We start from the raw sequence: 15,823 nt of genomic DNA, 5'->3' as shown, positions 1-15,823 counted from the left end.
AGGCTACAAGCAGGGAAAGGGAACTGACATCTTTCCTAATACTCCATGCTGGCACAAAACTCATAAACTAACCCACAGAGCATCTGAAGACATGCAAAGGGGCAGTGCTATTTTTTGATTTGGCAGTACTGGAAATCAGACAGAGTTGTTTTTTGGTTTTTGTTTTTTTTAAATTTCTTTTGGCAATGAGTATTTTTTGAACAAAAATACCTTATTCTACAAACAGAACTTCTAATTGCATCATGCCAATTGACTACTAGTTAATCTCGTCTCAAATAAAGATGAGATTGAGATGATGCAATCATGAGAAAAATCAACTCAAAAGAACAGTTGCAATCTGGGCTTGAAAAGAGTAGCACAGGTAAGCAACGTGGCTATGAATCCCTTTGAGAAACTGGAGACATGCTGCCTTCCCCTGTCAGCCCCATTTCATTTGTCCAGAGCAGGCTGTAAAGCAGCTGGTGTTGGGGGACATCGTGTAATAAAAGAACAGAGAGTCACTGCAATGTCGTCCGGCTTAAAAAACAAATAAATAGATTTGTCATTTTGAAAATTACAGAAAATACTAAGAATGAATAATGGATTTATCAGATTGGCAATCTGCTAGCAAGTGACCAGCTCTGCATGCCTTACTCACAAAATATGGCACTCATCTTATCCAAATCAGACAGAGGGACTGGCCCAAGATGTGTGACAGAGAAGGATGACAGCAGATGAATGCTCCAAACACCAGCAGCGAGAGACATTTGCTTTCCTGCCTGCAACCTTGGGAAGCATCTGTGTAGTTAAGACAGAAGCGCTGTTAACATTAACCCTTGTGAAACCATTAGTGGAGCACATAGCAAGGGCCATCTGTTTACTCAGGCCTCTGCAAGGGGAAAGAGCTGCTGTTTTGTTGTTCTTTAAGTGTGAATGACCCACGATTCAATGGGGAATCAAGAAACTTTTGCACCAATATTAAAGCCGTGGTGAGCTGAATTTTAATCTTTCAAATAGGCAGAGAGGTTAACTGACAGGCTTAATATTTCACAAACTAAAAAGCAAATAAATAAATAGCTAGAATGAGTTGACCTTATAATCCAGAACTAAAAATACACCTTCAACCAGCATGTAACAGAAAGAATGAAGAAATTACTACTTTTTAGGTCTACATGCAAAAAGTCCATTTTTTTAACTACTAATTCCCAAAACTAGAACTTGTGAAGTGTCGCTTCTTGACTCCGTGGCCGGGGTCCACAGCAGTGCGTGCAAGAAGGCAGCTGTTTGTGCCGCGGTGGGAAAGCTGGGCACTGCACAGCTGGGCACTGCGCAGCCACGCACAGAACTGACAGCCCCTGTCCCAAAGAGCCTACATTTCAAGTACATGACTAGGGATGACAGATGGATAGAGATGGGAGCCGATGAAAACAGTGGGAAACCGGAGAGTCTGAAATCCCAGCTGCTTACCCGCTCTCTAATATTGCCAAGTTGAAATTTCACAGTCTTATTGTCACAGCAGAGTTTGCTCTGCTCTTCCGCACTGAGGAAGAGGAGCAGCGAGACCTTCGTGCACGTTACAAAAGGGCTTTGGGCTGCAATTTGCTGCTGAACCAGATCCCCTAAGCGATGCACACAATAAAAATACGTGGTTTCTCCATGTCTCCTTGCTGCTTCGTTAATGGAAAAGTGGTTGTAGGCTGAGCTACGTGTTTGGTAGCAAGGAATGGTGGAGGTCGGTATGCTGGGCACACAGTTTTGGAGGTCAGCACTTAAACCTCTGAGTAGAGGCTGACGCTTGCTAGGGGCTTACGTGGGCTTCAGGAGGTGGCCAGGACACAAGCAACACATTTCCTCCAAGGAAAGCGAGCCTGAGGTACAGCTGATGGCTTAATGTAGCTCCCAAGTGAGCGCAGCAAAACAGAAGTAATCTATTATGGTGAAACGGCCTCCACACCCAAGGACTCTTTTAAGTGCAGGAATCAGAAATAAAAAAACCCAAATGCCAATACTGGGACAAGCGCGGTTGAAGAGAGTCTGCAGTTGCTGCTAAAATTGCCACGGGGCCGTGACTCACACAGAGCCGCCACCGAAGCAGGGTGAAGAGCCCGGCCACTGCTCCACCCCGTGGGCAGGTCGCCACTCCCGGGGCAGGATGCCGGGTGGCTCCCGAGTCGCCTGCCTTTCTGCCTGCCAGGCCACCCCCGTGCAAACTGCGGCGAGGGGAAACGTCCCGTACTCTGTCCACCGCTCCTTCCCTTTCCTCACCGTGGCATCGCTAGACACAGCCACCTCAGCGGTGGGCCTTCTCTCCCTTGTGTACATGGAAATCCTAAGCCTCCAAAATATGTTCGTTTAAAAAAAAGTCGCATTAATCCCCGAGTACAAATTAAGCAGTGTCAATATGACAGTAGGGGTGATATGACTAGCAGCAATTCCTGTTTCTAGTAGTAATTACTGTTTGCTAGCTCTCTGCCTGGATACTCTACATTATCCAGGCTGGTCTTCACACCTAGGGGAGCTAAAACTGCACCTCGCTTTAAAGAAAAGTGGGATTTGTGTCACCACATGGTCCCAAGAGCGGTGGCTTTCAGACATGACACACTTGAGGGGTCTTGTAGCGTGGTCTCAGCTACCGTGCTGCTTCAGAGCGTCCTTTCCGTGCAGATTTATACCCAACAAAGTCAAAGCTGGATGTGGCTCATAGACAGTAACGAAACGCAAGCGTCAGGCGAAGTGTCAGGTCATTTCACGTTTTGGGGACTTTCTTACTTCATGGGCTATCAGCCCGGGGCCGGGGGGGGGCTCGGAGGGGCAGGCAGAGTCTGAAAGGTAACAAAGCATTTAAAAGCGTTGTCCCCAGATGCCTTCCTCTCCCCTTCCCGGGAGAAGCCGTAGGGACCCCCAAGAAGTTTCTCCTCTCAAGCACAGGGCCGGGCCGGGCCGGGCCGGGCGTAGCCGTTACGGTCGGTTCCGCCCCGCAGTGCGGGGCGGAACCGACCGTAACGGCTACGCCCGGCCCGGCCCGGCGGGGGACAGCACCTATGGGCGGAGCGGTAGCGGGGCGGACCCGGCCGCGGCCGGGCGGGAGGAGCCAGGCCGGGGAAGGGGGCGGCCCGGAGCTGCGCTGCCGGGATGGGAGCTTGAGAAAGGGGCGAGTTGGCGTCCGGAGGAAGAGGGGCTGTCGTTCTGCCGTGGGGGCTGTGTGCCGGTGGAGGTTGAGCCCGCCATGGAGCCGGTGACCAAGTGGAGCCCGAAGCAAGTGGTGGACTGGACTAAAGGTAAAGAGGGCGCCGGCCCGGTCGGGTTTGCGCCGCGGCAACTTTGCGGCGTCGGGCTCGGGGGGGGGGGGGTGACCCGCTGCCCGACGGGGTAACGCTGGCCGCCGCGGCTTCTCTCCCCGGAGCCGGGCTCCCCGGCGGGGCGACCGCATGGCCGGCGGGGCGAGCGGGGCCTTTGCCAGCGCGGCGGCGGTGCCAGCCCCAGCCCTAGCCCCGGCTCCGTGGCCGCCCCGGCGGCTGAGCCCCGGGACTCCCCCTGCTTGCTGCTTGGGAGTTGGCGGCTTACCGCTCCCTCCTGACTTGTCTCCTTACTTGTTAGTGCACTTCTGCGTACTTCGCGTTGTGGTTTTTGGTTTGTTTTTTTTTTTGGGGGGGTGTTTCTGTTTGGACATGGGGAAAGGGGAAGGTGAGTTTTGCACCGGGCTGCGTGAGGGTGGCTGGCTCGGGGTACGTCTATATGCAGTGGGGTCTCCCCAGGGCTCGGTCCCCTTCTTCTGTGGTCGTGCTGGCCAGTCTGCTTGCACAGAGGTGGTGACTGTTCTCCTTCAGGCAGGTAGTTAATCCATGTAAGTTAACTTCCAGCTTTTCAAGCAAAACTCACTCACCGGTCGAAAAAACTTCAATATTGTAAGTTAAGCAAAAACTTTATGAACTAGTTCAAGTAAGCAAGAACTCTTAATCCTCTTAAACGGTGATGGGATTAAAACGCTGGGGTCCCGCTCGGAGAGTTGAATAGCGGCCCCTTGGTCCGTCTGTCCATCCATCCATTCCTCCCTCCCACCCCGATCTCTCGTGTGTATGCTTGTTTCTCTCCCTCTCCCGCCTGTCAAAGCTTTCTACTCAGCTTCGAGGTTTGTTCACGATGTTGACATAGCTGCGGAAAGCCTCAGCGGGACTGAATGTGTGAAGGAGGCGTTGGGAAGCCTGCCCCTGCGTCCGGCTCCGGGAAGCTCTTTGGTGGGCGAGGGAAGGTGGGGACGAAGCGGGTGCTGGGTCGTGGGGGACCTCTGCAGCGTTGGGTGCCTTCGGGTTTTTCTTTGAAGGCAGATTAAGCCTCAGTTTTGTCAGCTCTGGTTGGACCCTGTGAGTGCTTTCTGAATGCCGATTGGGATGCTGCTCTCGCAGTTCCCGCTCTACAGGGAATAAATCAAAAGGGAAATAGCTATGAGTTGGGTGAGGGATTTATGACTTATGAAATGTAGTTCGGTTTTCTTGCCGGACTATGTTTTAGTGTGATCGTCTTTTGTTACATAAAGTATTTTCCCAGGCTTTGAAGGAGTTGAAGTTGATGTGAAGTTAGGAATGTTTTCAGAGGTGAAAGTTTCCCTGGATTAGAAGCGGCATTTACTTATAGCAGCCATTACTCCTCTGTCTCAGGACCATAATGCTGATTATGATTAGACTGCCTGCCTGTGGTCAGCACTTGGCTGTAGCTCGGCTCAACACTGAGGCAAATTTGGAAAGCAGGCTCATGTTTTCATACAGCCTGAGATGGATACTCCCAGCCCTCCTGAGCATGAACATGTGCATGAAGGGGCCGGTGCCAGTGAGGGACCGTCCAAGCAGCCTTTGTGAGAAGAGGATTCCACACAAACGTGCTGTGAAGTTATGCGTTAACATATAAATAGCTTCCAGAGAAAGATCTCTTTTTTTTTTTTTTTTTTTTTCTGATTGGTATTGGTTGAAACAGGAGTGCATTGTTCCAATGAAATAAGCTTTTTGCTTTGGCATGTGGAATATTTATATAATGCTTTTCCCTCATTGTGTTTTTTCTCTTGGGCGCTGAAAGTTTGTTACCTTGCCAGATTAAAGACTAAACCTGCTAATCATTTTAAAAGGCTTTATTATACTTAAGCATGCTTGGCTTGCTTTCTTGCATAATTTGTTTTACTCGCAGGTTCCTCAAACAGGTAACTCTTTAGCTGGACCCTCAATTAGTGTTATGCAGAATAATTTGAGGGCTGGCTGTAGTTGGGAGGTGGATCTTCTGACTAATGCAAACACGTGTCCTTTGAAATGCAAAGGAATAAATTAAAGACTGCTGGTGACTTTTGTTTCTGCTGTTTTTCAGTTTCCAGGTAAGCTTTTGACCTCTTTGGTGCACAGCGTCATTTTATGTCACTCCCTGCATGACAAGACTGTAATAAAGAAATGAGATGTGGAAAATTTTTTACTGTGTAGTTCACAACCACTGGATTTTAAGTTTGACCAAAGACCAATATTCTGTATTTTACCTTATGAATATTATATTTAATTCTCAAGGTTAGTTTTATAAAATAGGGGATTGGAGGGGAGCTTATGCTATTTTTCTTACACGTGCCATCTAGGAAGAGTGATACCAGGATCTTCACTGAACTGGTCAAGCTCTGGGAGAAAGTATTTGGCTGGTGGTATCCGCTGCCTGTAGTTAGTGCTGTGGTGCCATGGAGATGTATTCTAGAAGAATGACATAAATAACTGTGGTGGGAGATGCCAACTCTCAGTGGGGAGGTTGGTTTTGCAGATAGTGATGCATGCTTATTGTACAATGATAAAAACATCTTGGAAAAACGTAGAGACTAGCGGAAATAAGTGGTCTGATTTAATCCATTTTAATGCTCAACGTAAAACTGAGAATATTTCTCCAGAGACTTTTTTTTTCTTACCAAATCTTTTTACAATCAAACACCTATAAATTGATTTTTTTTTTTTAAATACCTTTTCGAAACCAAAAGAAGAATGGAAACTTCCCCCTATTCCGTGAAACAACCCCCCAAAAGCAAAGTCCAAAAGTAAGCTGTATGACCACTACTGGACAGTTGGCTTATTTGCTCTTGGTGAACTTGCCCTTTTTTTTTTTTTTTTAAAGTGGCTTTTGAACTAACGTTTCTTAATAAGGTAACCCTTATCCTGAAGAGTTTTGTTCTGTGATTTTGAGCTGTTCACTCCTAGGTAAATAGTGTAAATAGCATTCATCTAGAATTTAAAATAGAACCTATCCAGAATTAGTAAGCCGAACATGAATATTTTTAGATTTTTATAGTCAGGTTTTAAATAAAAAGTGCTGTGTTTGTTGTTACCAACAACAGCTGATACAAAATGCAGTTGCTTGTCTTCTCTTGCTAATTCAAACTAGAATGCTGCTATTTTTTGCGAACAAGGGTGTTTTTTCTGGCAGAGTGCGCTGTACTGACAGTAGCAGGCTATGTAGCTAATAAGAGTCAGTCTAGTTAAACTGAAGCTGCTGAGGAAGAGTTGCATTTTTACTCACTAGCAATTTTCTGTGTAGGTGAAGCATTTCTCAAGCTTTGACCAAGGACGTGGTAACTTTCTAGCTACAGCATCAGTGTTTGAAAACTATATCTGATATTTTTATAAGCACCTCTTCGATTTCTGTCTGGAAGAAGTCATAGTGTAGTTATAGGTTTCTCTTACAGTGTGACACAAATTCAAATAGTATTTAGGGGCCATATTCAGCCATTAAAAGGTACTTTGGCTAGGATGCTGTGTTGATTTGACTTGTGGCTGGGTTGACATGGAGCTTATGCTCTTTGAATGATATAGCCTGCACTGTTTTCCTGACTATACTGAGAAGATGTCTTTCTTCTTCTCTTTTCTTTTTTTTTTTGAGTTTATCCTTGTTGGGGTATAAACTAACATCTGGATGGTGTTGCAGTTGACCTGCGGTCTTGCTGCTGTGCAGGCTAAGATGCTTACAGGCTCAAAGTCCTCATGTGTATCTCACAGCACTCCCTCGTGTGCCTGCGAGACTGAATTCCCTCAGAGCTCCTCAAGAGGGATTCCTGGAGTTATTCAGGTTATTGTGGTACAGGTATATGGCCATGGAAGTTGTAGCACATCTGCAGTACACTGCTGGTATTTGTTTGGTTGTGGACTTGCAATTTTCTGGGCTATCCTGGATGCAGAAACCAGCAAGAACCTGTTTAGTTCCATAGGGCTGTGCACATGGAGAAATGTCCAGCACAAAAGTGACTTAATTTTACTGACGTAGCAACAATTTGAAGGAAACAGAGTAGTCTGATGATGTGGAGAAACTTTCTCTGGTCTCAGAAGCCCCTGGCTACTGATAACCCCACAGCTAAGGTCGTTCCTCAAAAGGTGCGAGGGGGAGGAAAGCTGCATATGGGATAGAGCCTCCTGTGTGAGAAATGTCACTGTCCTATTAGACAACATCGATGTGCCTCCTCTTTGTTTGCTGTAGCCTGATCTGTCTCTTCCCCCTGCCCCCAGGCCTCACATACTTATGTGAGTTGTGACTTCAAGCCAAATTTTACTCGGTAAAGACAGTTTGACGTGCTTGTGGTTAGAAGCCTCCGTTGTTGTGAGGCTCCATTACAATTTGGCCTTTGTCGCTGTAGCTGTAGTCTCGGCTAGCTGGGGATCACGCGTCTGCTTTGGTCTCTTTATTGCACTCCTGGTTCGGTTATTTCCTTCCTCAGTAGTTCATGGATACCACTTATTCCTGTGCCTGTTATATCATGAAATACTCTGATTTCCATTCCTGGTAAAGCTTTCAGGCAACTATATTTATTTACAGGTATGCCTGGGAGAAGAGGGAGAAATATGCTAATTTATTAATAGTTAGCAATTAATCGTAGAGGCCTGGTGTTCTTTTTTTAGAGCTATCTTGCTTACCCAGGGAGATTTCAACAAGGTCAGTCATGTTAACTGTGTGTGCTGGGAGCTGCAAACCGTAGCTGGATTTTAGAAACAATTATGGGTAATGCATAGCACTGGAGTTATTTTTTAGCCTTCCTTTTCTTTTTAGGTACACTCAAGTGAATGCTGTTGTGTTCAAATTATTTGGGAAAATCTAACACTAAGAAACCCCTGGTCATTTTTTTGAGACAGTGTATTTTGCTTTCAGTGAAGAAGAGTAGAGAGCTGCCCATAACTGAGGCTGCAGAAGAATCTCTTTCCTCTGTTTACGTGGTTATGTAAAAAATACTTGTATAGAGTATTTGTTAAATAGATCAGAAAATGACATTGAATAACCACTCTTTGCAGATCTCAGCTGAAATACTGAGTATAACTGGCCCATAATGTTTTACTAGCAAAAGGTGAATATACTAAATGCATCTATGTATATTTATTTGTGGGTTGAAACAAAGTAATAAGTTGCACAAGGAGTTTTTACTACTGCAGTCTTAAAATTATTCATTCATTGTTGCTAAGATCAGTGAATGTGTATGAAAAAAATAAACCAAAGTTGGCCTCTGTTCATGTGTTTAGATCATGTTTTCATGTTTTTTGCTGTGTTGCACTTTCTTGAGCTGCTTGTGGGTTCTGTGATTTTTTTTTTTTTATCCCCCCCCGCAATCTTTTCATGTTCACAGTCAGCTCTGTTTATTTGCCGTTAAGTTGCTGTTCAAACTATTTTAACCAAACATCAGAAAGTCTGAAAGTTGAATGCTGTCAGCATAATGTCTGGAAAAGCAACATTTTAAATGCTAAAATCACAACGGGCATTAGTGGAAAGTTGATTGTAACCTTTGTAGAGGAATGTAGTGAAACTCTGACAATGAATTTTAGGTATACGAGGTATATTTAGGTAGTACCTTAACATAGGTAGTAGTGTTAAGAACGAAGATGTTTGCTCAGTATTAACCAACTAGAGATGTAAGGTGGTATACTTACTAAGAGAAATTTCTTCTAACTGCGCAGTAGAAGGTGCAGAGATTGGCCAGTGGGTTGGTTGCTTTTTTCTTTCTTTCTTTAAAGCTTTTCCTTGAGTGACAGGAAGTCATTTGTATCTGTTGTTGGATACTTCTGTAGGAAAAGCCTCATTTTTGATGAAATGTTGTGTGTCAGATTTTCATAACTCGTTACGTGTTCATTCCTTGCACTTCTGCCTGGGACCCCATGTTTTCAGCATGTAAATCCTCTTGGCCAAGGATCATGCCTCTCTCTGTTTGTACGCTGTCTAGCACACTGCAGGAGCTAAGGGAAGACAAAGTACAGGGCACTGGATAAAATGTATGTTGAAATTTGTCATGATGTTTTATTTTCTTAAGTAAAAGACCCTGACAAAAGGCTGTTATCCAACACATGCTACTAGATGAATTGCAGTTATGAGTGATGCGTGCATATAGCCTGTCAGCAAGTATTCAAAAGTATGTCGGGTTTTTTGAGTGGTGTTTGTTCTTTCCTTTTGATTTCTTAAATGTAAACTTCTGGATTGCCTGGTTTAAGTCATGGTCTAACAGATGAGCTCCTTCCAGGCACGTCGAAGAGACGATGACTAGTGACAGGGATTGCAGAAGAGGTGGCGAGACTCCTCAGTATTCGGTTTGCTGCATTGTCTTAGGACAAGGTTTTCATACAGAAGGTATGTTAATGAATAAGTCCAAACAGTACCTCTGCGAATTAAGTGGTAAAAGTTGATTACCATTGCATTTTTTCCATAAAAGCGATGATACTGGTCTTACTTTGTACCTTGCATTTTCCTAACAATGTCGCACAGTCAGGCCTCACCTCCGGAGAGGGATGGTGTTTCCACAGTGTCTCCTCGCTTTATCCTCCACATACCCCAAATACGTAAGTCCTGTCAAAAGGAGGAGGTGGTGAGGTACTGACGTTTTCAAGGCTAACTTGGGGAGAGGAAAGGAAGGGTGGACAGGGGTTAATGGAGCTGGGGCCTCTATAGCAACCTCTCATGTATTTATGATAGTTCTTCAGGACCCAGCTTCTTGTAGTCGCAGGATTGCTCACAGATTTTAGTGTGTTTGTCCACAGGGCTGCAGTAAGAGATAGGAAATTCAAATAAAAATGCTGTTTGACTGTGGATCTCTATCTGATGTTAGGCAGGGTATACAGTCCTTTTGTCATTTGGGCTCTCATTACCAGAGTGAGATGACTTTGGAGTCTGAGGCTATCATTCAGATCCCTGGGCCACGCTTCCTTTGCATGAGGAAATTTCCTGTGGGTTTCCATATGTCTGCCCCCATCTTTTCAGAGTACAAGCAATAACATTTCACAGCTTGGAGGATCTGCGGGAGGTACACTGAATCAGCCTGATCTGTTTCACTGGCTTTAAACATTCATTACCTATTAAAATAGATATTTATGATATTATGAAATGTAGCTAATTTTCATCAAATGTCACACATGCCGGACAAAAACAAGCATCTGTGTTTGATTTGGTGAGGTCAAATCACTGACCTCTAACTTTGGTCTACAGATGTGCATTCAGTATCTGGCCGAATTATGTTATAATATTGCATCAGCGCTGAGTTCATGTAGTTTCTTGTACGTGCTTCTCTGATACCTTTTTACATGAAGACAATTCTTTGCCACTGTAATGACAAAATCTCTTTAGTTTTTTGGACTGTTTCTTATACTTGTAGTTAGGTGTAGGTAAGCAAAGCACCTGGTGTGCTGTTGCAATCAAAGCTCTGTGGTATAAATGTGATCTTATCTTGCTCCTTGATCAAAGGAAAGAACTCCATTTAAAACTTAATTGGTGCTCATCAAGGGCTAAGGCATCTGCTAAAGCAAGTGTTGGTACACGCTTCCAGGCTGATGATCCTGATGTCTCTTGTCTTGTGTGTGCAAAATCAGTGTTGCTTAGGTTGCCATCCTTTTATCATTAGTAATATCTTTCCTTATCTCACAGAGCCTTGTATTACTGGAATGAAGTTTGCTGGGTGAATGCTTTATGAAAAGCTCTGCAATATGCCGATTTTGTCATTAAATAAAAGATATCTTGTCTGATACAGATGCTTTCCTAGCCAGAACAGAAGGGAAGGGCTCAAGGTGTTGCCTCCTTTGGATATATTACAAGTCTAGTGGGCCAGTGAGGCAGACTGGTTAAGAGCTTCTGTCGGGCTTTCTAGCTTTTGTAGCTTGTAAAAGACCCTTATCTAACAAGAGAATATTTCTGCCTTCTGTTGTGATATTACTGCTATTGCCTGTTCCAAAGATGCTTTGTTCTGAGCTGCAGGTCTTGGCAGTACTTTTTTCCTCCTCCTGAACTAGCATTGTGAAAGAGCTGTGTCCTTGCTGTGATGGCCAAAAGGCAACCCTTTGGTGACAGGTGAACATGTAAATAGAAGAATGAAAACCTACCAGTCTGTTTCATCGGGACAGCAATATCATAACTTCAGTGCCTTGAAAATTTAATTTTGAGTTGGCTGCTATCCCACTGCTGCAGAACACAGAAAGCTGTACCTGAGCAGGTATCTTAGCACTGCACTGCTGAGAAGACCTGTGCTTGGCTGTGGGGGTGGGGAGGGAGAAGGGAACAATAAGGGATGAAGACTTTTCCCCTCCCTTACCCCCCCCCCCCCCCCCCCCCCCCCCCCAGGACTTCCCCTGAGGAGGGAGGGCTATAAGAACAAGTTCAGACATGCCTGAAGAATGTGGACTGAAAAACATGTGCAGGGACCAGGGGATGGAGTTGTGCCCAGAGAGTATTGTAGAGGAAAAGTGGGAACCTGGTGAAATGCAGATACCTACTCTGACATGTGTGGGGTTGTTTTTCTTGCTTTTCTTTTCCCCACTGCGTAGTTCTAGTGGTGACGTGTATTCACTGCTTCACTCGCCCATCCTTTGCAAGGTGCAGGATTCTTGCTATTTGTATTCTGTTAGCTTCACCAAACAATTTTAAAAGGATTATGGCAAAACATAAAACTTAGTAATTTTTGGCATTCCTAATGCAAGCTGTGATGGAAACTGTGGAAGAAAGAGGAGACAAAAGATAAATATGCTATAAATTCTGTGCTTGTGTTTTTTTTCTTTAAAAGTTCTAGTATTCCATGTAGTATTTGGACTTAGGCTGTACTCACCAGGGGATGTAATATTATACCTCTTGTGAAATATAATCCCTGTGTAAACTTAAAAGCATCATAGTTATTTCCTTGTATTTGAAAACAATCTTTTATCTTTTCTCTAACTATACATCACACTATTTCAGACAGTAACACTAGATAAATAAATCCATATGTGATCGAAACAAGAACTTGGAAATCAAACCTGCCAATAACATTTTTATTTCTTGCTGGTTTTGGTTGTATCTCACAATAACACGTGTTAGACATCACTGCATTAAAAAAAGTTAACACAGTTTGTCCTTAGTTATGATTAGGATTTAATGGTAATCTTGGAGGAACAAATAATATTGGCATTTGACTGAGAATGAGATTCATCGCTTATTCGGGAGGGTAGGTGTGGGTTTGATGGAGCAGTGCCAAAGCTGGAGCATTAAAATGCACTGAAATGGATGCTGCGCTTCCATAGCAGGTACTCACTGGCAGTGGAGGCTCTCAGTAGTGGGGGATCTATTTTTATGGTTGCTCTTATAATAGTTTCATGCTTCTTAAATGTTTTGCTGCTTACTCCTTTATTAGAGTATGTGTACCAGACTGATGCTGGCTGGTAGGATTCTGGCTAGTTGTGGTACTTTTATTCAGATTTTAAAAGTATCAAGAGAAGGTGACTGGAGTAGAGCCTTGAGAAGCAAAGTCTCTGGGGGCTGATGAAGTGTTCTTTTGGTGCCTTATGCAATTCTTTCCTTGATTTAACCTTAACACATCATTATTGCAGAGTCCCTGGTGCTTTGGCTTCGCAGTCTTTATTTTATTCTTTCAGCACCTCTCTCAGTAGGAATTTACTGTTTTTGGTGGTGGTTTTTTTTTTTTTTTTTTTTTTTTTTTCATTTTAAAGATAGGGAGTTAACATTATGAGGTATTTTGAGGTGTGCCTACCTTACAGAGTGCAGGTCCAACTAAGCTGAAGTAGGTTATCTATGTAGTAGAAACAGCATTAGCATGATTGTCTCGGCTATTTTCATCCCCTAATGCAGTTACATTGCTTATAAACTCCTGAAACATCTGTTCGGGCTACTTCAAGTGTCAATTTATGGCTCTGCATTGTGGAGCATATGGTGAAAGAAAGTGATTTGCCTCTGGTCATACAGTGGATGGCATTCAAATCAGGATTAAGACATGATAGATTTAGATGTCTATACTCCTGTTATAGTCACTGGAGCCTAGAGAGTGGCTCAGCAGATTTTGTGCTTGGTGTCTGTTTCGGAGTGAGCTGAATCATGCTCTGGGCTCCATCAAGCACTGAGCAGGTCTCCGTTGAGTATCCTGGGAGTTCAAGCATGTCAGTCTCCAACCAGGTCCATCCCATGATGTCTGCAGCAGAGGAAGAAAACTTGCAGGCCCTGGTTCAATGTTGTAGTTACTGGATCCTCCTTTCTCCATCCGTCACCTGAGAACTGCTGGGGTGCAGGAAGTCATAACAACAAACGAGGGGGCATGCTCTTTTAAAAATTATGTGTGTGCTTGCTTAAGAACATAGAGTATCACTGCATTTAGGGCTGTTGGAATACTACTAGTCAATAGGCATGTGATGTACAAAAGAGTTGTTGAATGTAATCAGTGTGATCTGTATGTGGGAGAGCTGTAACTATATCTCGTGCTATTCAGCATCTGATGAAAAATTTGGTGTATTTTAACACAAAGTTCTTAAAATATTGCATATGAGAGTAATAACAGATGCAAGTGTGATTAATAACTGACCTCTTCTGTCCTTTCTACTTTGTCTAGCTCCAGTGCAGTGTCTTTAATCAGTGGAGTATCTTGCAAAGCTGCGTAGAAAGATGAGCAGCACCACATGTTACTGCACAAAAAGGCAGCATCTAACAATTGTAATTGAATCAAGGGTAGCTGATACTTGTGCTATAATTAGAAACACTTGGAGCAGCCTTTTGGGGCTACTTTGGATTCTTTTTACAGCAGAAACCCTCCTATCTTACGGTGGTTCTTTTCATTTTCCCGTGATGGGAAACCAGTTGGAATGATGTTTTTCATTGATGTTGCTGGAACCAAACCTTTGGTGAAGTAGCTAGTCTTGAATATTTTGGGAAGCTGTTTAATATTCTGTCTTCATAGAGCACATCACAGTGCCTAGGTTCCAAGCTAGTGAGCATCTTTTCTGTATAAAATTGTCTCTTGAAACAAGGCAATTGACAGTTGGACACTGAGATATGGCCATAGTACCACTAGCAACACTGTATGTCAGCTTTTAGTGTAATAAGATTAGGACTGGCTTCTCAGGGCTGTATATTTGGAGAGGAATTCCAGCTCCCAGTAGAGTCAGTCCCGTGCTAGGCATGCCTGGAGACTTTTGTTGAGCTGTCATTCACAGAAGTACTCATTTCCCAGATTGTCAGCTTGTATGTATGCTTACAGGTTTTGCTCAGATTAACATGGCTTGGTTGCTGCAGAATACCGAATGGACTGTGTGGTTTCTAACCCATGTATAATTGAGCATAATGCGTGTAACTTTATTGTCCAGTATCATCCTCAGTTTTCCAAGGGTTAAGAGTGTGTTGAAATGATAGTTGGAAACTTAGTTAATTATCTCTTGTGGCTTTACTGAAATATATTTTGCTCTTTAATATTCCTCCCTGTCATTGGGTATTCTCAAAAGTCTGTTAACTTTTGAAAACTAGTTTTCTGTTAAGATTTAAACTCTTCATTCTGCCTGAGGCATCCCCCTAGAAGCTTTGTTAGCCATATATGTGAGGGCCTTCCCTAGAGATGCTTCTGGCACCTAGGAATTATGCACTCCCTGGAAGATACACCAATAAAGTTGTATTCTGTAACAGATCTTTCCAAAAAAACCAAACCAAACCCAATTTAGCTGAAATGCTATGAGAGAAGCAAGTAGCCATCAATCAAATTGACTGACTTCCTTACAAATATCTGATGGTGCTTTGCTGTGCCTTAAAAGTATCAGGAAGACTTGTTTGGAGCTTCAGCAGAGGGTCAGAAATATCTTGTCACCACCCTGCTAAGAGGGTGGAATATCTGCTCGCGCTCTTGCCTCTTCATAATCACAAAAAATACTGTATGAGGATGTCAGATGGAGTGGCTGAGATAGATATAGGGCTCTTCCCTGCCCTCCTCCACTCCACTTTACATCTAGGAAGGAGGTAGGGCTCCTAGTCAGGTTGGTGGTATTTTGGACTTCTGTATGATTCAGACAGAGCCCTCGGTCAGCTTTGCCACCGTTGATCTTAAATGCCTTTGGCTTTCTTACAGTTGAGGTGTTGCACTTGAACTCTGATGAGGTCTCTGCTATTTTAGGAAGTAGCATCATCACTGCACACCTAACTAGGGCTGTAAAACGACATGGAATAATGAAAATGTGTCAGGCAGCTAATTGTTTGAAGCAATTGCTTTAGATGTTTAAAGCAATTATAAAAATACGGGGAAGCTGAGAGATTTGGTGATTGACTGCTCAGTTGATAAACCTTGGTTTTTGACACAGTCTGTTCAAAGGAAGCTGAGATGCTTCAGTGATATGCTTTAAAATGCCTATTGTATTGGGTGCCGCAAGGCAGGTCTCTTCTGTCACTGGGACAATGTTATCAGCATGTTTTGCTGCTGCAAAGTTTCGCTTTTTTTTTTTTTGTCTAGCTAGGTGTGCTAACCATATCAGTCTTTTCTTCCCCCCTCTCTGCTGCTGCCTTTATTACTTCAAATGTATGCTGGCTGCTTTCACTCTGAGATCTTTGTGGCCAGGCCTTCTAGCCTTGCCCTGCACATCTTCCC

The 15,823-nt window shown here is 43.8% G+C and overlaps 1 protein-coding gene across 3 annotated transcripts in view; it reads left to right on the top strand.

The window, feature by feature from the left end:
- The first annotated feature begins 3,181 nt into the window (after window positions 1-3,181).
- The window catches only part of CNKSR3 (CNKSR family member 3), a 59,701-nt gene continuing 47,059 nt past the window's right edge, over window positions 3,182-15,823 (top strand). For all 3 annotated transcript variants that reach the window (XM_050893849.1, XM_050893850.1, XM_050893847.1), the window contains exon 1: window positions 3,182-3,257. In XM_050893849.1, the coding sequence (XP_050749806.1) occupies window positions 3,206-3,257 (52 nt within the window). In that variant the 5' untranslated portion in view covers window positions 3,182-3,205. The remainder of the gene's footprint in view (window positions 3,258-15,823) is intronic.

The sequence above is a fragment of the Gymnogyps californianus genome, chromosome 3, assembly GCF_018139145.2.
Source record: "Gymnogyps californianus isolate 813 chromosome 3, ASM1813914v2, whole genome shotgun sequence".
NCBI lineage: Eukaryota > Metazoa > Chordata > Aves > Accipitriformes > Cathartidae > Gymnogyps > Gymnogyps californianus.
The sequence above is the reverse complement of the archived record's forward strand: the minus strand, read 5'-3'. Positions and strand labels throughout refer to the sequence as shown.